Consider the following 25,849-nt stretch of genomic DNA (forward strand, 5'->3'; position numbering starts at 1 on the left):
TGGCAGTAGAACTTCATTCACTTGTGAACTAATTGGTTTCCAACCTCTGTCAAGTCTAACTCCCAATGGTCCTGTTTTTTCAAAACGACTAATCATTTTTTGTAGAGTAAATGGAAATAGTCACTCTCATGAACAATTGTTCAGGCAATGAAATTCACTGAGTTCAGCAACAGCATTGCAGTTGAGGTAGTACAGCTTCATAAGCAAAGCACATTGGGGCAAGGTTAATTTCATCACTGTAGATGGTATTAACAACCAGAATTAAGGGAAAAATCTCACATCCATCTTTTGAAACCCTGCTGGCACTTGCCTAGTAGATATGCATATTCGATGCATTTGCTGTTTATAACGTATCCGTGGTGGTGAATTTTAGAACTACTTTTTTTTTCTTCTCAGATATCACTTTCACATGACGCTTAATGTATTCCTGCAAGGTTTTGCAGCATTTGGATCACTGGGCCTATAGATCTATAGGCAATAAACATATCTGTGTCACTGACACTATCATTCAGCATGTGGCAAAATAAATGAGTTGCTAGATTAGAGGGCTACCACTTCAAGTGGAAATTTAAGGGAGATAGATATCTTAACATGGACATACTACATAAAGATGGCAGCATGATTGGCCAATGAATAACATACTAACCCTCCAACCAACAGGCTTTGGGATTGAATCTCAAAACTGTGGCATGGATGTTTGTGAATGGCATCATAGTAGAGAGTTTTCACATATTAGAGTTCATATATATTTTCATCATGTATTATATTTAAGACAAATAAATGAGAATTGGAGATATAGCAAGGATGTGTATTTGAGTTATGTAGATCTCAAAACAGCATGCAACAAGATACCAAAAGAAAAACTGTTCGGAACACACTATATATATATATATATATATATATATATATATATATATATCGAGCGATATATCGTCTATATTTGAGTAGTAAGTCAGCAGTTAGAATTGAAGGTGGTACAGGAAGATGGTTTGATGTTAAATCAGGTGTAAGACAAGGATGCACATTATCTTCAGTCTTATTGATCATCTGTATGGATCACATTATAAAGGAAAGTTGCATATCAAAATTGGAGCTATTCTGCTCAGCATTTTACTTTATGCTGGTAATGTCCTAAGCAAATCCAGCAGAAGTATATAGGATGCCTTAACTAAACTGAAATGTGCCTAATAGCTGAAAACTCTGTTTCGGTTATTAGGCACAATTTTTAGTGAAGATTGCAAGATAATGTGGAAACAGACAACAGAATTAGCAAAACAGATATGGTTGGAAGTCATTTGAATAAATTGATATGGAATAGGAGAGAAATTTGTCAAAACACTAAATCCATTGTATGCAAGTTAGTGTTCAAACCAATTTTAACTTGTGGATCTGAGATCTTTGGCTAGAAATAAAACATAATCAAAGATGACTGGAGACCTCAGATATGACAGTTATGATATGACAGATATGAGGATATGGGGAAAAACTTAACATTTTTAGCATCAGGGATGTGTGAGCAGAGCTAATCTCAGGTGATATGGTCACTTAAACTGAATGTGAAAAGAAAGGTTAGCAAGTGTTTTTTTGTTAGAATGGCATGAAAAAAGACCCTGAGGAATATCATGTTCTAAGTGGATTTGACTGGAAGAAGTGCCTTAGAAGACTAAAATGTCAAGTCTGATAATATTTATTGTCCTGACAGATAACAGATTAATTTTCTACAACTCTCAACAGGAAGGTTGGTAATATTGTAAACATTTTATGTAATACTATTATAATATCCTGTACATTCCATGAGGTTATATATCAGGAACTTGATAATGATGATATATGTTTTATGTATTTTTTAGGTAATGACACTAGGACAAGAAGCTGAACGTCTTTGCAGTATCCATGAAGATCATGGTGATCAGATCAGAGCTAAGCATGCTGAAATTGTAGCTAATTGGGAAATGTTGAAATCCAAGGTATGTATCATAAAGTTAAGTCTCATTCCTTTTTTTTTTCCCTGATAGTTGTGTAATTTTAATGGCAAAATGAGGTAAAACCAAATTTACTCTGACATCACAATTGTCAGAAAACAGCTTGTTTAATGAAGTAACAGTACAAGAATGCTATTATGAAATACCATTTTTTATGATTCTAGATGATAATTTTCATTATTTGTTAATTTCTCACTGCTGACTGTGTATTTCATGATATTTATGTTTAATATGGATATGTACTGATATAGAAAAGCATATTGTAGAAAAATGATTAATATTTATTTTTGCTTTAAGATTACATTTTTAGAAAAAAACACTTTAGATATACTAAAAAATGACTATAACAAGGGCCATTAAAAAGAGTATAATAGGGAAATGGTAAAAAAAAAAAAAAAAAAAATTTAAATAGTATAAACCATGTAGCATGTGCTTGATTGAGGTCTTGGTCACAGCAGTATGATGAAGTGAACCCACTATTAGAGTTCAAAAGAACCAATGAGTAGTCATAATTATGTAATACGAGGATTATATATATACACACACACACACACATATGTTATATTAATAATAATAAAAATTAAAGATAGAGTTTATGGTGGGAATGTTTCACATGTTTCCAAGAAGAGACAATCAAATTTGAATCAGTCTTAGTTTGGTTACAGCAAACTTTATGACTGGTGTCAGTGACATGGAATGTGAGGCCAGATTTATCATATAAGTATTTGATATAATCTTTGTGTTTTTAAATGCTGATCTCAGTAAATTGGCCAGTTTGTCCAAAATAGCATAGTTTACAAAATAACAAAGCAGTGTTTGATGCTAAGATGGCAGGAAAAAGACCCAGAGCAAGACCACTCAGAAGTGCCTTTAGAAGAACAAAATGTTAGATATGACAATATCGGAGTGCTGACAATAGACTAATATGGAGGAAAATTATTCATAGGAGATTATTAATAATGTAAACTTAATCATGTAGTGCTGTCATAGTAGCCTGAACATCCTTTTGAAGATACATATCAGTAAATTGATGATGATAAGTTAATTTATATACTATTAGACAGTAACTACTCCCTTACTGTCACATATTTATATGTGACAGCAGGGGAGTAGTTATTGTTAATGTTATTGTTATTTTAGTTTAATTATTGTTAACGTAAATTGTTATTGTAGTTATTGTTAGTGATTCGTTGCTACTTTTATGATTCAGTGCAGTGATTTTGCATTTTTTTTTCTTCCAAAGTTTTGGGTGTTATTTATTACTAATGTATATTTAAATATCCAGATAAGTGATATTTATAAGCTTTCCTATGTATATTATTAATATTTCTATATAAATATTGTTAATTAAGCCCAAATGTTTGGTTTGGAAAGATAAATATGATTCCTGAAATGACTTGTAATTACAATTTTATTATCTGCATACCTCTTTGTTCATAATTTAAATTTCAACAAGATTAATAATCTTTTTCATTTGATACTCACTCTTCATTAAATAAGTTTGCTCCTGGAAAGGAGTATCTCAGTATAGATTAACTAATTTTACTTCTTTTTTTAGTCATATGCAAGCATACAGCATATGTCGGCTTTATCATTTCATCTTTTAATTTTTATTAAAATAATTAATTATTTTTTCCCCTTGAAATTAGACAACTATCACTTCCTGTGAAGGCTAAAATACTTTTTTTTAACCCCACAAGTGAGTTTATTTAAGATATGAGTGATGATATAAGCAGTGGAGTTACCCTTTTACACTGGGGATTTTGAAATAATACCCTCTGGATAATCATTGCAACCAATAAATATAATCTCACAGTAATCTTCTTGCTTTTACTTAATTACTATTTTCATTACTCCTTTGAATATTAATCACATAATCTTATATTTTGTTTATTAAGTTACTTTATAACCTTATCTTACATACATTAATAATGTGTTTGCAATATTAAGATATGTTAGTTAACAGTAGTTAAGTGACACAGCTTAATATTGCAAACAAACACATTGTGAGGCTCTCTAGCTCAATATTGATGATACACTTTGGGTAAGAAACCTGGGTTTTGAATTTCATTTAAAATGTGAAATTGATTATTCAGTTGAAGATGAATAAGCTGGTCTCATACGGATATGCCAGCATTTTTTCTTCTTGTAAAAATCTTTTTCTTTTGTGACATGAAACAGTCTAACCAGCGAAAGGAACATGCAGTTAATACAGTGGTCTTGTAGCCTCATTTGTAATTCCAAACAGCAACAACAGCAATCTTCAAACATTTCCTAACTTGTTTAATACATAGCATAATAACAATGACAGGTAGGAATAAGGAAGTGTTTGTGTCACTGCATAAAGTATTACTTAGACACTACACATGGCATTGATTAGCTCAACTTGGTTAAAGGTTATAAGTATTAGTGAGACTTGGTTAAAGGTTATAAGTATTAGTGAGACTTGGTTAACTGAAGATGGTATAGGGATAGAATGTAAGGGATATAGTATTTTCAGAGAGGACAGAAGGAACAGGAAGGAGACAAGTTTTTGCTAATGATAGTGGAAGAAGCCAAAAAAAAAAAAAAAAAAAAAAAAAAAAAAAAAAAAAAAAGAGTGGAAGTATGTCAGAAGGACAGGGGTGTCAAGGGCAGTTCATTTGAAGCTATCTGGTGTGAGATTAGAGGCCAACAGGATGAAGTATGTAGTCGGTGGCAGTTATAGACGAGAGGATAAGAGAGAGAATGCAGATGGCATGCATTAACAAATTAGCATGATGAGTGCAGATTGAGTAATTATTATGGGGGATGATTTTAACTATTGGGAGGTAGATTGGAAGGAGATGAAATTTATACAGCTGCTAAGAGATAGACTTCCTTGTCTGGTATTTGAGGGCATTATGGAGGGTACAAGACTAGGGGAAGACGAAGATTAACATGTTGGAAAGCCCTTAGACTGCACTGCATTAGGCTTTCAAAGTTTTTGGCATACAAAGGAGCTTGCTTTGAACAGAGAAGGTGGAGGGCTCTTATCCATGTAGAACTCAACCTGTCTTGAAGATGGAAGAAAAGAAGAATAAGAGATAATTACCTGAGACAGCATGTAATTGAGAGAACAGGAGGTTTGAGAGTTCTGATTTAGCCATAGCATCAGAAAACTTAGCAGTGACTAATTTAATCATGCTGCCTCCACCTGGAGAAAGTGATCCTGGTAGATTGCTAGCCATGCAGAATTTTCTGTTAAGAAGAGCTATATGTGGAATTACAAAGCAGTTGATGACAAGCTGAGGAGTAAGCTTGCAGATGGCATAAGAATTTGGAGGGGGAGATGTGTTGCCAGTCCATAGGAGATGGTCACTTGGTGTTTGAAGGATTGCAGTACTAGACTGGATACCCTGAGTCAGAAGGATAAACTATAGATTAATAAATAAATTAGGCATTAGATGGATGAATGGCATCATTAAGCAGGAGTTGCAGAAAAAGTTGTGGAGAGAGTATAAAGAAAAAGTTATCAGCATGCCCATGAGCAGTACAAGGCACAGGCAATAAGGGAAACCTGTATGGTAAGAAAGGCTAAAACTAAATAAGCTAACTAATGAGGCCAAAACAATTCCTAGAGTTCTTTTGCTATGTGGCAAGTAAAAGGAAGAGTGACTATGGACAGTGACCTTAATAAGTACTGAAGGGAAGTAACAGCAGCAAATGAAATAGTTGTGTTATTGGGTAATCATTTTGCAAGTATGTACAATTCAGATGGTGATTATGCAGTGTACAGATGTGACACTGACTTTTATTTTTATATTGATCCCATACACAAAAGGTCGAGAGACTTATAAGCACATCAGTGCTGTGTGTGGGGTGCAGATGAAGACTGAGATAGAAGTTTATTGATGATTTTTTTTTTTTTTTGAAGAGATGCAGGTTGTAGTTATTTGGAAGTACTTCATCAGGAAACCTGTTCCAGAGGATAGAGGCAGATGAAATAAGAAGAGAAGTAGGCTCGGTGTGTTTGCAGTTGCACAGTAAAGGGATGCTGATGCTCTTGTATTAACAGGTGCAACAGAAACTGGAGGAATGATAGTTGCCAATTCACTGGAGCAATGACCATGAAAGTATTGTAAAATAGACACAGTGATGACACACTGCATCTGTGAGATAAAGGCTGACGTGAACCTGTAAGAGAGGGATTATCTATGAGCTTAATTGCTCGCCTCTGGACAACATCAAGGATTTTAAGAAAAGTTTTAGGTATACCACCTCAAACATGAGCAGTATTCTAAGCACGGGCAGATTTGGGATTTGTGTATAGTTAGAGTAAGTTGGGTGTAAAATAGCTTCTTCTTGAACAAAAGAGAATGCGTAGTTCTTTTTATGCTGAAGACGCTATTGATGTGATGTGTTTATGCTAGAAGAGAGTGGAGGTAAATGTTAGTCTAAGCAGAGAGAGATCCATCTTGTCTACTGATTTGTGTATTACTGAAGGTAAGGGTGGTGAGTGGAGATCTCTTTTGTGAGAGAAAAGTCAAGATTGTGTTTTGGTGGCATTGAGCATGACAAGGTTGTCCTCACCCTATTGAAGGATAGTATGTAGATCAATGTTTAAGGTACTGGTTGTAGCCTGGGATATCAGAGTGCTGCATGGCTTGTTAAGTGAGTAGTATGTGTGGAGAGTATTATCATCTGCAAAGCTGTGGATAGAATTAATGATGATTGTGAGTAGGTTATAGGGCAGAATCTTAAGGTACTCCAGCACTGATGCCGATGCTTGAAGAGAAGGAGCCATCTTACGACAGTTCACAGAGAATGATCAGAGAGAAAGCTGGTTACCCAATTACACAGGGTGTCAGCCAGACCAAAGTAGTAGTTTTTTAGTATGCTGTAGTAGTAGTGTTTAGTAGGCCGTGATGCTACACATAGTTTAAAGCTATGGAAATATTGAGGACAGAACAAGTTTTTTCAAATGTTTCCATGCCATGTGTTCAGTGGCGAGTAATATAAGCTGTGAGGTCAGCTGTGGATCTTGAATGACTCAGCATCCACTCTGGTGATCACTGATTAGTTGGTGGGCCTCTATGTAGTGGAGGAGTGGGCTATTGATGACTTTCTCCATTATTTTGGAGAGGACTAAGGTGATGGTATTTGGTCAGTAGTTTGACGGTAGACTTCTATTGCCCTTTTTGGAATAGAATGGATGTGAGATCATGCATTGGGTTAAGAGATTGTAGAGCCCAGGATTGGTGTTAACTCTGGAGCATAATTTTTGAAAACAATTGGACAGATGCTGTCAGGACCAGAAGACTTTAGTATCCAAGTTATTAGAAGTTTTTGCTGTTGACCTTTATGAAATCAGTTTTGGTTATGAAACCAGTTATGAAGCTGGAGTTCGTGATGCAAGTCACATGTGGTAAGCTAAATTTTTTTCTTCAATGTTTTGATACATTTTCAGTTGAACCAGGGCTTGGAAAGCAGATGAGGATTATGGGTTGAATTAGGGATGAAGATCTTCATGCCAGTGAGAATAATTTCTGTAACTTTTTCACAGCAGGTGCTAGGATCAGATGAGAAGAAACAATATTCTGACAAAGGAAAGGAGGAGGAGTATTTTGGAGGCCATTCCAATTGACTCCTTTGGAGTGCCAGATGATGCATGTTTGGGAATGGATGGAGGAGGAGGAGTGGTGTTCTGTGTGAGAGAGGAGAAGAGACTTATACAAGATTGTGGTCTGAGTAGCTGAGAGGAGAGGTGATCTCTATGGTGTATCTGGAAGGAGAATTGGTCAAAAAGAGATCAAGTATTTGCAAAGTGAAGTGAGTTATCAGGAGGTAGATGTACAATTTGTTAGGTTGTTACTTATATCAGAGAATTCTGCTTTTCGTTCAGCCTGGTCATTGGTGTTGGAATAAGGGAGCCAGTTTGAACTGTGGGTGTTAAGGTTACCCAAGAAGATGACCTCACTATTTGGATAGCTGATTGCAGATGGTTGAGTTTTGTGAAAAGGAATGTGAAGAGGTCTGAATGGTTATCAGTGTTTGGAGACTGGTAAATGCAACAAATGAATGTTACTAAATTGGGAAAAGAAACCTTGAGCCAGAGAAAGTCAAAAGCAGGGGATTCTAAAATAGCTATTTGCAGGCTATGTCAGATTTCACAAAGGCACAGGCACTACCTTTATGGTGAAAAGAATCGTGGAGTGTATAGTTTGGGCATTGGATGTGGACAGTAATAAATGTAACTGCAGTCTGGGTTTCTGTCAGGAATAAGATGTTTGGTCTGGCAGACTGCAAGTGGGGGTGAATATCATTTACATTTGTGTTAATGCCACAGATGTTTGTAAAGTGGATGTGAAAGTGCATTTTTATGGCATTAACAGTGTCTCTCTCTCACTCACACACACACACACACACACACACACATACATCACTACTTGGATCACTACTATGGGTCTCTAAGAATGTTTGTCATGGCCTTGAAGGGTACCACTCATACTGCATGAGAAAGGGGTGGAACAGAAACCAAAATCCATGCTTTGGAGACCAAACATGGAATTTTCCATTTCAGACCTCCAATAAGCTGGGTGGTGGTATTTCACTGGTCATTTTAGAAACATCTGCTACCTAGTATCTATTTGGCATGTGCTCCACATAGGAAGGTATCCCTTTGTAATGGAAATATTCGCTGGTTTTGCCAGAGTCTCTGTTTGTGGAAACAGTGTAGGAAGGCAGGATTGACTTTACAGGGAGATGCTGTATATTGTGCATTTCTTTCCATTAGTGGCTTCAGTATTGCATTAGCATTGCAAAACCTTAATGCAAACACTTCAGTGGGATTAGATAGTATATTAGGCTATGTGTTATGAGAATGTGTGCAAGAGAATTATGACATGAATTTTGACCTCTGACCAAGTTGTTTAATTTAAGCTTTAGTTCTGAGAAGATGCCAATAGAGTGGAAAGAGGACAAAATAGTTCCACTGCATAAAGGAGGCTTCAAGACAGAAGTAACAAATTACAGGCCAATCATCATTTCAGGAGTGGTGGTTAAGGTACTGAAGTGATAAAAGACAGAATTCAGGACTTGGTGGACAGCAATATGATGCATTATAGGGGACAACATGGTTTTGTGAATGGTAGGTCTTGCCTTAGTAATTTGCCTACTTTATGATAAAGTGACAATTCAGTTTGATAAAGGTTGATTACTCAGCGATACTGCTGGATTTGAAGGCATTTGACAGAATTCCACATTGAACTTTGTGCATAAATTGGAGTAAATCGGGATGGATATGAAACATCCATCCTGATTTACTTGATTTGGATTGAGTATTATATATTGATTTGGATTAAGGCATGGCTGATGGACAGATATCAAGGTGTGGTTTATGGAGGAGTTAAGTCCAGGAGAAGGCAGGTGACAAGTGGTGTACTGCAGGGTTCAGTATTTTGTCCTCTGCTATTTAATTTGTATGTCAGTGATATAGGAGAGATTTGAGTGAAAATGTTCAGTTGCTGATGAAGACAGTAGTTAATGAAGATGATGTAGTGATTGTACAAGATGACTTAAAAAGACTGGCGGTATTGGCAAAGGTCAATGGCTGCCAGTTTAACATCAAGTGTGAGGTGATGCACTTTTGTGCAGAAGAAGAGTCACAAGCTGTGTACTATATTAATGGAATTAAACTGCAGAAAATTGATGATGCCAGGAATTTGGAGGATGATTGTTTACACAGAGTTGAAGTTTGGAGGTCATATTTCAAAGGTGGCCAAACTGCACATCAGATTATATGGCTGTTAGACATACACTGACAAGTAGGGTGGATAAGACCACATTTGTGATCTGATTACTTTCTACCTCTTCTTTATCCATAGGGATGAAGAAGAGGTAGAAATCATCCAATCCAGAGACAGGTGACAAAGATTGTAGCAGGTCTATGAAATGCTCCCTATGAGAATAGGTTGAAGGTCTATGAAGGTCTGTGGGCTTCAAACTAGCCAGTAGGTGAAAAAAGATTTGACATGATAGAAACATTTAAGTTATTAATGGGGTTTTTATAAGATTGACACTGAAGACTTTTTTCAGTACAGGGCAGGAAGGGAGAGAACAAGGGATCCCTGGAAATTGTTTAAAAGTATTGCTAGTAGTGATGTTAGAACTAGGTTTTTTTTCTTGGAGGATCATGAATGGATGGAATGGATTGCCAAGGTTGGGAATGCTTTATCAGTGAATGAATCAATGAAAATTTCCATGATAAATGTATTGTAGAAGGTATTGTATTGTAAATTTTCATTATTAAATGATAAATTAATTATAATCTCATCCATCATTATAGCACCTTCCATCAGTTTATAATTGTATATTCATTAAACATTATATTTATCCATTCCAAGCTATAAAGTGTAATAACTTTCAATGAATTTGTCACATAAAAAAGTAATCAAATTTAATTTCAGGCACAAGAACGACGTCGACGACTAGATGAATCTTATCTTCTTCATCATTTTCTTGCTGACTTCAGGGACCTGATTTCTTGGATTCATGATATGAAAACAATTATATCTGCTGATGAATTGGCAAAAGATGTAGCTGGAGCTGAGGCCCTATTAGAAAGGCATCAGGAACATAAGGTAGCATGGCTTCTCATTCCACATTTTTTTTGTTTATATGAATTGAGGAATTTTTTTTTCTGGGATATTGAAAAAATCATGTCAAATCTTTTTTCCAGCAAACTGACATTCGACAAACATAACAAAAAAGCTTTTTTTTGTTTTTTTTTAAATCTTGAAAGTTTGTGTTATTGATCATTGCTGTGATTTAATAATAATCCTAAATTTGAAGATTTGATTTATATTGCTTCATAAAGTTAGATATCAATTCAGTGGTTTGATATTGTTGCTTGTTTTAAAAACAAGTCAAAAACAAGATTTGAAATACTCAGCTCATCTGATATAATTTTTTTCCCCCATTGGTTTATAACTATGGAAATAAATCATTAGAAACCATTTTGACTGGATAGATTCATGATCAACAGCGTTTTCATAATTTGAAAAGATTGTGAAGAAATTTAATGAGCACATCTATATTCTAAAGAGATTTTTATAATCAGACTTCAGTGTAGCAGAAGTTCATGTCTTCTATTAGACTAAAGCTTTATGTTATTGAATCCATTTATATTGTATTTATGACTAGTTTTGTTCTTATGCATTTGGGGAAAAGAGTAATTAATTTATAAAAGTTTTAAAGGACCTTTCAACAGATGGTATTTTAATGCAAGTCTGATTTCATCCAAATAGCATTGATAATTAAACTGATTGATAATTAAAATGCTCACAGGTTCAGTTCTGCTATATGGAAAATAAGGTGAAAGACATACAAAAAATATAAAATTTCCTAGGAACAGGAGTAAAAAAACAAAAGCAGGAATTCCTGCAACCAGGAATCTTGAAAAATAAGCACCAAGTAGGTTTAATTTTGCTGATCTGTGGCCATGTCTAAGATTATAAAATGAAACCGTGAAGTTGGTCCTCCTCCTTCCTGATCTCCATTTTGTATTTTGAAGCAATTATAAATAAATGTAATTCTAAATAATGTGAGACAACCTTAAGTGAAGTCTTGAAAAATATTTCGTAGAATGTTTATATGAAAAGGATTTTATCACATGCAGAGCATCCCAGAAATCCTGTTGAATTCTGGCAATTTATTACTCATGTTTAGTATGCAAGTAATTTTTGTATCATTATGAAACATAAGGTTAGCTCTGTATTAACACTTTTTTTTTTAATATACATAGATGTAATTATAATTATTAATGGAAAATTTTCAATTTAGGCTTGTCCATAAATTACACATTGCTCATAATGGAATTGCAATTTTGTGACAGGGTTTTACCTTAGGGAAGAGTCTAAATCAATGTTATGAAACAGAAAAATGTTCAATTTTTTTCAACCTTCCAATAGTAATCTCATATTTGATTTTCTAATACATTTAATGCTGATTTGTATTGGAGCAGTAAATGGCATACCCCGTGAAAATTTTTCAGTTCTGTTTTTTGACTCATGCAGTTACTATTATTTTATTTGGCACTTCATAACTTTGAAAATAATTTACTTCATTATTGTTTTATGGTAATCCCATCCATGAGAGGTAGTTTGATTTGTAGTACAGCTGCTTCTGCTGCATGTTTCAACAGATTCAGAAGAGAATGAGGGAATTATTGATACTATTCATGAAAATATTTGCAGAAAATGCAAGCAGAAAAAACTGAACATTCTTGTGAAAGAGTGGGTTCAATTAGTGAGAGATGATTAATCAACCTAATTGCTCTCTTCTGTATTGGGTGAAGTATTTTTAGAAAGCTCTTAGTAACTGCACAAGCCCAAATGTGAGAACAGTATACGTTGACTGGATGGATTTGTGATTTGTATAGAGTTCACATATACAGAGCAATACAGCAGTACCGCAAGAGAAATACCTAATAGTTTGAATGCTGAGGAGTCAATTTTTATGATGTGCTTATGCAAAGAGAGATATGAGGTTAGATCCCAAGAAGAGAAATCTCATCTTGTCTAGAGATCTGGGTGTTGTTAAAAGTAAGGCCGAAAAAAAGTTTTTTGTGAGAAACAAAACAGATATGATGTTTACTATCATTGAAGAATAGCTTGGAGATCAGTTTAAATTGCAATAAACTTTTGATGATTTGTTTGGTGATTAGTGCAAGAATTGTTAAATGATATAGAAGAGTGCAGTATTCTGTCTTGAGCAAAATTGTATATTAGATTTGCAATCAACTGGAGAAGGTTATTGATATACAGAAGGAAGAAAGTAGTTTAAACAGCAGAGACTTGTGGAACAACAATATTAAATGCAAAGTTTGAGGATAAAGATCTATCCACCATTACATGTGATGTGCATCCAGAAAGAAATCTGGCAATTCAGTTGCAGAAGTCAGAAGACATATTTTACTTAATATATCTTTGTACAAAACCTAATCAAATGCCTTAGAGATATATCAAGGACAACCACTTGAGATTCTCCAAATATTTCTATGGTATTTGTTCAAAGGTGAGTCCCTTGCTTAGCCACAATGTTATAATCTATACTGGAAATTATTTATTGAGAGATTCAAGGTAGTGTAGAAGTTGAGAGTTAATAGCTTTCTCTATTACTTTTGAAAGACCTGACATAAGTGGAATTGGATAGTAATTAGATGGCAGATATTTATTGCTCTTCTAGGAATGAGTTGAATGTGGGCTTTAATTTCTAAGCTGCAGGATAGATACCAGTTGAATAGGAGACAATAAAAAGGTAACTTAGAACACAAGTCAACTTCATAGCAAACCTTCAGTACAATTTTAGAAATGTCATCTGGACTGGGAGATTTTGTTATCTAGTTTGGACATGGTTCTTATGATCTCTGGCAAAAACTCAAAGGGAGACATTGAATGTTATTATATTTGGAATTGCAGTAGGATATTTACCAAGATCTGCTATTCAGGAATTAGAGGAGAAATAAGAAGTCAGGAGATTGACTTTTCCTGTAGGTAATAATGTTGGAATCATCCATCTGCAAAAGAGATGGAAGCATGATTGGAGAAAGGTTATGGTCAGTATCTTTGGCAGGAGACCACAAAGCATTGCAACATTTGGACATGATGTGTTTCCTTCTCATGCCATTTCAGAATCAATTTTGGATGTACTGATAGTTTGACTATTTTTGCACTTTAGTATAAACAGGAAAGAAAGAAAGAAAGAAAGATTTCAATGAAAGCCAATTGCAGTTCTTGTATGGCTTTGACATACTTTTTGGAGAACCAAGGCTTAGGATGTGGATGAGAGTTTAAAGTGAATTGAGGAATAAATGTTTTCATAGCTATAAGAATTGCTTTGGTGGTGTATTTAATGCAAATGTTTGGATCAGAAGACTGAAAATGAGGCAACTAAGGAAATGAGGCAAGGTGCAAAGATTATCCTACGTTTTATGCGATACTCAATTGTGAAAGATTGTAGATCCATAGTATATTGGTACCGTGGGTGGACAAAGGGAACTACCCCCCCCCCCCCAACATCATCATCAAATTCCAGACATGTAAAGTTTGGATAGTGCTACATGAAAAAGTTACATCATTACTTACTATCAACAATTTTCCTCTGAATTAATCTATTCTGTCAAGACTCCAATATTATCAGATATTATATTTCTCTCTTCCAGGACACTTTTTATGTATCAATCCACCTAGATCTTGGTCCTCCTCTGGGTCTTTTTCCTGGCAAAGGACACTTGTTTTGCCAACCTTTCCTCTTCCATTCTATGTAAGTGACCATACCACTTGATATCCTTATTTTTAATATGATGCTGTCACTGATGCCATTTGTTCACTCCTGTAATATTTGTCAGAATTCTTAGAACTGTTGTCTCCAGTTCTTTGATCAAGAGTTTTATTACAAGTCAGTAATGCCAACAATATGTGGATGAGAGTGATGTGTGTTGCTACATGGAAGAAAGAACATTTGATTGTGGTCTGAACTGCAGTATATTTAGATGTTTTGTATATTTTTTATATATGCATTATGCAGCATCCACAGTGTATTTAGAAGAGTCAGGAGAGTGAGGGGAGGTCTAGCATGTTTGCAGAGTGATTTTAGCTACCATATATTCTGGTTGGCATGAGAACAATTTGCATAAAACTTTAGGTGATAGCAAATGTCTCAGGATCTCTAACTGCTTGATTTCTGCAGTTGGAAAAGAAAAGCCATTTGAGTTGTGAACATTACAATATCAAAAAAAAGATCATCTTACTATCTGGAAAATTGAACTGGATAAAATCAGTATTTAAAGAAAGGAAATCAAAGTTCTGATGGAGAGTGATAGAGACATCATATGAATCTGATAGAATGGGGCTGAGAAATTTTTAGCCAAAGAACAACAAAGAGGAAATTGTTAGTTAAAACTTTCTGACATGGTAGAGTGGACATGTGCACAAATACCAGTTTGTGTGTGTGTACCTTCTTTTCCATGCTTTGTTCAGCTTGTTTGTTAAAATTATTCTCAATTTTACAAATAAATTTCATGTCATATTTTCACTATATAAAAATAGTTTATATTTATGCCACAAAAAAAAGTTTACTTTTGTACCTTCTTTTCCTGCTTTGTTCAGCTTGTTTGTTAAAATTATTCTAAATTTTACAAATAAATTTCATATCATATTTTCACTATATAAAAATAGTTTATATTTATACCACAAAAAAAAGTTTACTTTTGTAAATTTTTTTTTTTCTTGAAGTCTCTTAATATTAGTACTTCTACTGTCACTAGTTGCCATTTCTGAAATAAGCTGTGTCTTAGAAATATGAGGAAATAATCCTCTCTGCCCCAGAAACAGCCTGAAAGCTTAGATTACTCTCACCACTATTGAGAAAGAAAAGAAACACTTCTCCAGAAGTCACACTAATGAGTGATAGTAGTAGTTCAGTATACATCAGCAATTTCTTGTTTTGTTTTCATCTGTTCGATCAGTTAGCAGACATCTTTAACAAATAAAGCTGATATTTATTTTGCAGACTGATACAGTATTTTTATCAAAATTATTTATTTTAGCAGTAGAATCTCATGCATTTATTGAGCTGTTCCGGGACAACTTCCTTAAGCAGCATGTGACAGAAGGAACTCTAGGTCAAAGTGTGTTAGATTTCATTATAGTGTTAGAGGGCGTTTCAGTTAAAGACATAACTATTCTGCTCCATTTGGTGACAGTGATCATGTGGTACTCACTTGGGAAGTGACTAAGTTTATGAATGTTCCATTCAGAAAAGGTTATATGCTGAACTACAAAGCAGGAAATTATGACCAACTGAGGAGTATATTGAGTTCAGTGGAATGGGATCAGTTGCTGGACGGAAAGAATATCGACAGTGCATGGGAAGCATTTAAACAATACTTAAATGATGCGATATCAGAATGTGTTCCGAGAGTTCGAAGAATAAATAGAGTAGGAGTCAAATGGATGTGTAATCTTATTAAGCAAGAGATTCGTAAGAAAAGGACAATGTGGAAGGAATACCGTTTGCATAAGGATGACATCTGTTATGAATGTTATAAGCAGCAGGCTAGAATACTCACAACTGTTGTACAGAAAGCAAAGTCTGATTATGAAAAGAAACTGGCTCTGCATGCTAAAGACAACCCACAAGAATTCTATCGATATGCTGCAAGTAAAAGAAAGAATGAATATGAAAGAATAACTCTTCTAAATCCAGATGGTGTGAGGGTTACAGATGTAGAAGAGGTTGTTCAGTTAATGAGTGCCCATTTTGTTAAAAGCTATCAACCTGGTGAATGCAACATTGAGCTCACTGTTACCTCTTCATTAGATGAAGAAACGCAGGTGTGTGAGGCCGAGGTACTAGAGCTGTTGCATAAACTGAATAAGAATTCAGTAATAGGGACTGATGGAATATCAGCACGTGTGCTAAAAGAGTGTTCAGCTGAACTGGCCATTCCTTTGACCAGGATGTTTAATATGAGTCTCAGAACAGGGAAGATTCCACAGGAATGGAAGGAACATATGGTAATTCTATTGCACAAAGGTGGTGCAAAGACCGATGTATCCAACTATTGACCAATTAGTATCTCAGGAGTGGTGGTGAAGATTTTGGAAAAATTGATTAGGGCCTGCATTCAGAAATGGGTTGACAGTGAATCTCTGCTTTGTAATGAACAACATGGGTTTACTAAGGGAAGGTCATGTTTTAGCAACTTGCTCACATTCTATAACAATGTTACCATTGAACTAGATAAGGGGAATGGATACACCATGATACTTTTGGATTTTGCTAAGGCTTTTGACAGAATACAGCATGGTAGGCTGCTGCATGAGTTGGAGAAAATGGGTTTGGGTTATAGAATATTAGCATGGATAAGAGGATGGCTTACTGACAAATATCAAAAAGTGGTATATGGGGGATCTGAGTCTGCAAGATTTATACTCGAGTAGCTCCATCACTATCACTACAGGGTCCCATGCAACTTCTATTCCCGCAGTGCAGGGTGTTCACCAGGGTGATCCTCTATCTCCCCTTTACTTTAACTGCGTCATAGATGAGTTTCTTCACTCTCTTCGTAGCCATATAGGCTACTCTCTAGGCGCTTCTTCCTTTAATGCTATGGCCTTTGCGAACGATCTTATTCTCGTAGCCTCTACTAAGATACTGTAGGCTTGCAGGAACTCCTTGACCGGGCAGTTGACTTCTTCTCTATTCGAGGCCTTTCTATTAATGTAGAGAAGTCCTGCTCTTTAGCTCTTGTCCCCTCTGGTTGTGAGAAGAAGCTTAAGGTCAAGACTATAGAGTTTTCCCTGCACGGGAGGCCATTGCATGCTTTGACCATCCTGGAAGAGTGGAGATACCTCAGTATCATGTTCACCCCAAAGGGAAGGTCTTTTTTCCCTTCCTAAAAGCTGGAATCGCTTCTTTGAGGAAAGCTCCTCTTGAGCCCCAGCAAAGACTGTTTCTCCTTTCCCACTATCTCCTACCTTGCTTTTACCACAAGTTGGTGCTTGGTAGGACACATATCTTGGTATTGTCTCAAATGGACAGTACCGAGATATCATGGCTCATGATATCTCACGATCTCATGGCTATCCATTCAGCCATGAGATCATGGCTCCGACTGCCGCCTGACAACCCTACTGCATATTTCCACGCAATGGTGAAGGATGGTGGGCTCAGGGTTCCATCACATAGATGGCTGATCCCACGCCTGCAGCTGTCAGGAATCGCGAAGTTAGAACTGTCTTCTTCCCTTGTCTGCAGAGAGGCTTTCTATAGCCCATTAATACAAGAAGACTTTAGGCAGACTAAAGGCTGGTCCCATTATCAGGGTACCTTAATTGAGTCAGAACCCACAGAACACAAGAGGTGGGCATCTCTGTTGCACTGTTCTGTAGATGGTGCTCCTTTAAAAGAGTCATATCTGGTGCCTCCCCAGCATGATTGGGGTAAGGGATGGTACCAGACTTCTCCCTGGGTTCGAGTATATTGACCTTATCAGTATGAGGATCAATGCCCTGCCTTCTCAAGCCTGCACAACTCGATGGAGTAGTGACGACTCAAGCTGTAGGGGTGGCTGCCACTACAGTGAGACATTGTCTCATATAGCTCAGTGTTGCTTCTGCACCCATGGGATCTGTCTGTAGAGGCATGACGCCGTGGTCTCCATTCTGAACAACTGCTTTAAGAACAAAGGTGTGACCGCGGTGGAACCACATTATAGGACCTCTGCAGGTTTGCGTAAGCCAGACTTAGTGATTAAAAGAGATGGTGACGTTTGGGTAACTGATGCCCAGGTGGCGAGAACAGGGCGCCCACTAGCCTATAGCCATAATAATAAAGTGAACTACTATAAAAATAACCAAGATCTAGTTAGTAAGATACGGGAGGAGCATGGGGCAACTCCGAGGTTTACCAGCGCCACTATCTCTTTACATGGCATATGGAGTGCAGATAGTTATAAGGACTTAAAACAGCTTGGGCTTATGCAGAAGGATATACAAGTTCTTTCCTTGAGGGCCCTACAGGGCACACTGGTGGCATGGCGTTGCCACCAGAGAATGACTACAATGATAACTAGAACAGGCATAGGGTAAAACACTTGTAAAGGCTTAGGCCTATATCAAATCTGGACGTGATGTAAGGGTAGTACTGCCCATTAACCGGTACAAAGATAAATAAAATGAAATAACAAGTGGTGTACCACAAGGATCAGTGCTTGGTCCACTGTTATTCAATCTGTACATTAATGATATTGGGAAGGTTTTGACAAGTGACATACAGAGTTATTTGCTGATGATGCAAAGGTAGATAGGGTAATCAGGAATGCTGCTGATATGCAGTCTTTGTAGAATGATTTGAATAGGCTGGAATTGTGGGCATGGGAAAATGTGTGTCAGTTCGATGTCAGTAAATGTAAAGTCATTCACTTCGACATGATTAGATATCCAATGTCGTATTATATTGGTGGGATTATGCTAGAAGAAACTGATGAGGCTAGGGATCTTGGAGTATTAATAGATAGGAAGTTGAAGTTTAGGGGCCATGTGTCAAAAATTGCAAATACAACTCAAAAGATAATTGCAATGCCGAAACGCACGTTCAAATGTAAAGATAAGGATGTTATTTTGCCTCTTTACAAGGCCCTGATAAGACCTCACTTGGACTATTGTGCGCTGGTTTGGTCTCCTGGTTTCCATTGTGATTCTGATATATTGGAGAGAGTACAAAGGAGAGTGTTAAAAATGATATCAGGATTGTGGAATACTGATTATGAAGACAGATTGAGAATTAGTAGACTGCAGACACTAGCAAACAGGAGAAAGAGCTCTGATATGATTGAGACTTACAAGCTTGTGAAAGGATCACAGGATTTCAGTTGATGGAATTTTTCAATTTATGGAGGGTGGGGAAAGGACGAGAGGGCATCCTTGGAAGCCGAGAATGAAGGCTGCCAAGAAGGGTGTGAGGGCTAGATATTTCTCTCATAGGGTGGTGCATGATTGGAATGGATTGCCATTGGATGTTGTGAGTGCAAGTAGTGTGAATGAATTCAAGAATAAGTATGATAAATGATGTGTGTAGTATGTGGCCTCCCTCGATTAGTCTCTGACTCCCTGGAGGTCTCTCTTAATAATAATAATAATAATTATGCCTAATCACCCTTTATCAAAAAGTATAAATTATCTGATACAGTTATCTTGGGAACAAAGAATGATTTGAAGGGGAAAAAGTGCAGATGTTGTTATGTAGACATTTAACTTTTTTCCCCCTTTGGGGAGGAATTACCAGCATATACAAACTGCAAATATTTCAGATTAATAATTTATTTTTAAAACTGTTCAAAAGAGAATTGAAACATATCCTTTGGGGAGTTACTTATATATTTTTAGTGTAAAATAGTAGTACAAGTGTATTTACTTCAAAAATGCTGCATATCAAATCTAGCAATAGATATATTTCTTTTCAAATGTGCAGTAATTTAATTTTTGATGTAATAATAATAATATGTAGCATTTTGTTCTTCATTGGGTAAGACTGTTTCAGGGCCAAATTTTATCTATAATATTGTCTCTCTTTCTTTCATTCATTCATTTTTCAAAACAAAGTGCAGAAGATTATTTTCTCACTATTTTTGCCAACTGAACATTGAAAATAATCATGAGAATGACATTAATAATTGTTTTAGTTGCATGTTGTGCAGAAAGCTAGGCTAATACATAATTTGTTTCATAACTTTTTGTTTGTCTTAATGTGTAATTTAATTCTTGGAAATTTGGAGATGAACTGTCACTCAAAGATAACATTAGACTTTATTATAAATGTCATGATTTGTTTTCTGTAAATGAGAACTGTACAAGTGTAGAAATGGCCAGCATTCTGTTGTGAAGATATTTATAACTAGAATTATGAATAAACAATGGCACACTTCTAAAATTAAGTCTTGTTTAGATTTAACTTAGAAAGAAAGAGCACACTTTAAAAATAAATGCCTTTGCAATTATTTTAGAAAATAATTTTTTGTCAAAATAATTTTTAATAAAGTTCTCTGAAAAAAAAAAGCATGGTCATCTTTTAGTTTATTTATTCACCTAATTACCATGGTCATCATGGTAATTAGGTGAATAAATAAACTAAAAATAAATGCTGAAATCAATTTTTTTTCCTATGTTCACATAAGATTTATGAGCACTAATGGATTTCAACCATTTTCCAAATAACTCGTAATGTTTTTTCTCTCTCTCTTTCTCTCTCTAACATAACATGTATTTCAGAAATTGAAGTTTCTCTTATTTTTTCTTGGCATTAACAACAAACATTATAAAACATGATAAAAGAACTAGAAATATAAAAAGATATTGTGTACATTTAGTCAATATCTTGATTTAAAATTAATTATGCTGCAAGTATTGTAAGGAATTATGTGTTTCGCACTGTTCAGTTCTGATGCAACTACGATTGCAAGTTAATCCAGTTAAGGGTTCACTTAGGTGTGAAGGATTATTACATTCCTTCATGGAGATAATTGATTACTAGCACTTCTCCATGTTTCTAAACTCTATAGTATGCTTCACATCTGGATTTTAATTGATGTAAAAATTTTTGAGGCTGATAAGGAGGTAAACATGTTCAGGTCGGGGCGATCATAGCTCACTTGGTGCAAACCCAACCATCTGTTGAAGTGAGCAAACTTATTGACAATTTTGTTCCTGCTTGTCACCAGCTGCTGCTGAATGGAAAATTCACTAAAAAACACACAAAAAATAAGATACTTAGAACCTCAAGTGAGGAACAAAATATGATTAACTCAGATTTCACCATCACTGAACTCAACGCTGCCATAAACCTATTAAAACCTAGAAAATCTGCAGGCCTTGATGATGTCTGTAATGAACAGATTAAACATTTTGGAAACTAAGACTAAAGAGTGGTTATTAAACCTATACAACACTTGCCTCAGAACCCTAAGGATACCAACTATCTGGAGGCATGCCAAAGTGGTGGCCTTTCTGAAACCAGGGAAAACCCCAACTGAAGCAAAAAATTACAAACCTATATCACTACTCAGCAACCTCTTTAAACTCTATGAACGATTAATTTTGAATAGGCTACAACCCCTAATTGAATCCCATCTTATTGCTGAGCAGGCTGGCTTTAGACCGGGCAAATCCTGCACATCACAAATTCTCAACCTCACTCAATATATAGAAAATGGTTATGAGCAAAAACTAGCCACAGGAGTAGTCTTTGTAGACCTAACTGGAGCATTTGATACCATAAACCATCTCACACTCAGAAATAAAATATACAGAATAACTAGAGGCTATCACCTTGTCCTCCTGATCCAATCACTCTTGGAAAACAGACGCTTTTACGTGGACCTTGGGGTAGGAAGAGCTGCTGGCACCACCAAAAAAATGGCCTACCCCAGGGAAGTGTGTTATCACCATTACTCTTCAACATCTATGTCAACGATCTCCCTATCTTTCCAGGAACTAGAAATTTTATCTATGCTGATGACCTTGCCATAGCTACTCAGTCAAAAAATTTCAAGTCCATTGAAACTACTCTATCACTTGCCTTAAATAGTCTAATCACATATTATACCAGCAATCAACTAAAACCAAACCCCTTGAAAACCCAGATTGGCCTTTTCCACCTTAACGATAAGGAAGCCAACAGGAAGCTACAGATTTCTTGGGAAGGCTCTAATATAGAACATTCCTGGAAACCAATCTACCTCGGTGCGACTCTTGATTGCACCCTCTCATATAAAACCTACATAGAAAAAACAAAGGCAAAAGTGAATGCAAGAAACAACATACTAAGGAAGCTTACCTCCTCCAAATGGGGTGCAGACCCATCCTATCACATTGCCTCTTTCAAACTCCATCAGTTCCCTTCTCACAGCCATTTCACCTGAATACAGTTGCACTGACTTGGAAGCATCATATTCCTCCAGTTTATTCTGACTACAACCATAACTCGTTACGTGGCATGATGCACCTTGCCTATGGGAAACATGTGTTGAGTTCTTTCCAAGCACTGTATATTTTCTGGCCTAGTTAGCATGTCTTTCTAACTGTGTGGGAGATGTATTTCATTGCCTAGTGTGAGACCACCAGCCTGCTTATTGGAGGCCTAAAGTGGCTTGAAAAAATTCCATGTTTGATTCCTAAACAGAGTTTCTAGATTATCTAAACCAGTGATTCTCAACTTTTTTCCATCTCAGTACATTTTTAATAATTTTAAAATTTGGCGGCACACTAACAATAAGATAAATTAAAAGAATTTTACTTGGTTAATTAATTCATGTACCTATAATATATTTTGTAAAAATAGCATACAATAATAGTTTGCAATAAAATATAAAATGAAATTGCATTACAAAGTAAACAAAATGTTTATTTAATGATAAATTACATTTAATGCGAAATTTGAGCATGTTTTTTTTGATAACTTCATTTATATTTGAGTGTATAAATGATAATGCTACGCTCATTTCGTGATCCAGATTTAAAAGTCTGGATCTTTTTTTCGTTTTTATATCGGTCAAAGCTGAAAATCCGAATTCGCACAAATAAGATGTGGAAAATTGTAATAACACACTTAAAGCTTTTTGTGATATTGTTGGATAATCGTATCTAAGATTAATCCAGAACGAATGAATTGATTCTTCTGAATGTTTTGAAATTAAATCTCAGTTATTACACACAGAAATCAGTTCTTCTTCTTCTTTCAAAGTTAGTTCATACACCGATGTGGCCTTTATCATAAATGGATTCCGAATCCAATCAAATTTTTTTATTTCTAAATTTGGAAAGTAATGAACAATTTTTTGCTCTAGTATTGTCAAATGATCAATAACTATTTTATGAATTATTTTATAACAATCTTTTGGAACTGACTCAAACTTTTCTAAACTACCTTCTTGTGCTTTATTCTTCCATAAAGTAATTTTTTTTTGAAATCCCAACAATTTATCGGTTGAGTTTAAAATATTTTCTTTTGGTCCTTGCAAACTCTATTTATGTTATTAAAAATAACAAAAATATCAGATAAGTAAGCCAGCTTAGTACACCATATTTTGTCATCCAACAAACCAACAAAATCATTATTATCTTGTTCAAAAAATATCTTTATCTCGTTTTTTAATTCAAGCACGTGAGACAAAACTTTCCCTCTGGATAACCACCTGACTTCCGTGTGTAGTAATAATGATTCGTATTTAGACTCCAGAGCCTGGCATAATTGACTAAACAGGCGACTTTTTAATGGTCTTGATTTTATATAATTAATCATTTTAACACATTGTTCCAGCACTACTTTCAATTCTGATGGTAATTGTTTTGTAACGAGTGTTTCCCGATGCAAAAAACAATGGGTAACTAATATATCTGCATTATGTTCTCTTACATGTGCTACAAATCCTTTTATAGATCCTGTCATAGCCGGAGCACCATCTGTACAAGTGGCAATGCACAAATTCCACGAAATTTTAATTTCTTGTAAATAAGAATTAATTTCATTGAAAATATGTTTTCCTGTTGTGAAATCAGATAATTCACGACAATATAAAAATTGATTAATTATATCATTTTCGTGAATGAATCGAACAAATGCAATTAAGTGTGCTTTTCCCATAATATCAGTTGTTTCGTCGATTTGTAAAGCAAAATTTGAATTTGCAAGAGTTTTAGCAGTATTTTCTTCAATATTTCGGGACAAGTCTATAATTCTGCGATGAATTGTGTCATTTGAAAGTGGTATTTTACAAACATCAATTTCTGCTGATTTACCGATCATTCTTTTTACAATTTTACGACAAGCAGGTAATATAATTTCTTCTGCCAAATTGTGAGATTTTAATTTGAGAGCAATTAATTCAGCCACTTCATAAGAAGCTATCTGAGCTTTTTCAGACACACTAATTTGCTTTTTAAAAATCTTTAATTGTTTGGATCTTGCAGATAATGAATTTTGAAAGTAGGCTTTGTTTTTTGATGCTAGCGAAGGATGATTAGTGAGCAGGTGACATTGGAGCTTGCTCGGAACCATAGCACTGTTTGATAATTTACAGCCACATACCACACACTCGGGAACAGTTTTATCATTTTCCATTGTAGATGTAAATCCAAATTTTAAGAAGTCATCATCATTATACTTACGATGAACATTACATTTTTTGGCGGAGGAAACATCTTTACTTGTACTGGGCTCGTTAGCATGATCGCTAGCATCATCATTATCGTTGTTAAGCTTTCTTTTTTTTTTATCCATTTTAGGGGGTTCATTGAAAATTAAAATAATTTTGTCAAAAAATTATTAAAAACAACATATTGTATATTGCCTTTGAATCCGTTTTAATTAAGTTTGACTACACAATATTGTGGTATTGCACGTACGAAAACGAATATATAAGTTGTAACTAACCATATGCACACATCAAGCGGGCGACTAGTAGACTAAACTAATATGTAGCTTTGTTAGCAGTAGCCAGAACTATAATAGTCATGTGCATTGGTTCAGCCAGTCCCCACTAGGAAGGTAGAACTGATTGAACCACTTGTCTGACGCCACTTATGTATGGGTATTCACAGTGGCGGCACACTTAAAAAATCTCACGGCACACCAAAGTGCTGCGGCACAGTGGTTGAGAATCACTGATCTAAACCATAGCCCAACCCATGGTACTAATACTAATGTACTATAAGCTAAAAGCCTTTCTTGGATGGGATTCACATTAAAAAAAAAAAAAAATAGAAAGAAAGATAGTCACTTAAATAAGAAAACACACACATATAGCAGTAGTAAAGATATTTCAATCAAATCATTCTGAAATATCTTTACTGTGATTGCATTTGTTTTCTTATTTCAATGGATTTTCCATAGTTGTCTTTCCATCAGAAGAAAGATAGCTGCTGTTTAAATGTGCACCTTTAATCCATTAAGTTTGAATTTCCCATAGTTCTCTTAATGTGGGAAATTCAAATGCAACATACTGATACTATGAAAGACTTATAGCAAAATATCGATTGTAAACTGTTTGTAGTAATTAAATTTCAATATTTTTTTTCCTCCTGTGGTACATGCTTATTTAGAATTAAGTAAAGTCGTTTCAAGTTTTGCTTATGATGATCAACAATGGATTATGGTTACTTTCTGTCATTTAGGAAATATGCACCACATAATGGCAGTAATGAATACAAAGGGAAAAATATCATAGATTTGCACGATGGCATGTCCAAAAAAAAAAAAAAATCCTTTTAGGCAAAGTAAAACATGTGATCTTGAAGTAGTAACCTTTTGGATTCTTGAAGATAAACTGATACATTGGTAATACATAACTC

At 35.3% G+C, this 25,849-nt stretch overlaps 1 protein-coding gene across 1 annotated transcript in view; it reads left to right on the forward strand.

Annotated features, from left to right (window-relative positions):
- alpha-Spec (alpha spectrin) overlaps window positions 1-25,849 on the forward strand; it is a 509,808-nt gene that overhangs the window by 108,559 nt on the left and 375,400 nt on the right. The window contains exons 9-10 of the mRNA XM_090406229.1: window positions 1,851-1,967; window positions 10,409-10,582. Coding sequence (XP_090262355.1) covers window positions 1,851-1,967; window positions 10,409-10,582 — 291 coding nt within the window. The remainder of the gene's footprint in view (window positions 1-1,850; window positions 1,968-10,408; window positions 10,583-25,849) is intronic.

This window comes from Typopeltis vanoorti, chromosome 16 (genome assembly GCF_054136105.1).
Source record: "Typopeltis vanoorti isolate ZY-2024b chromosome 16, IOZ_Tvanoo_1.0, whole genome shotgun sequence".
In the NCBI taxonomy this organism is placed as follows: domain Eukaryota; kingdom Metazoa; phylum Arthropoda; class Arachnida; order Uropygi; family Thelyphonidae; genus Typopeltis; species Typopeltis vanoorti.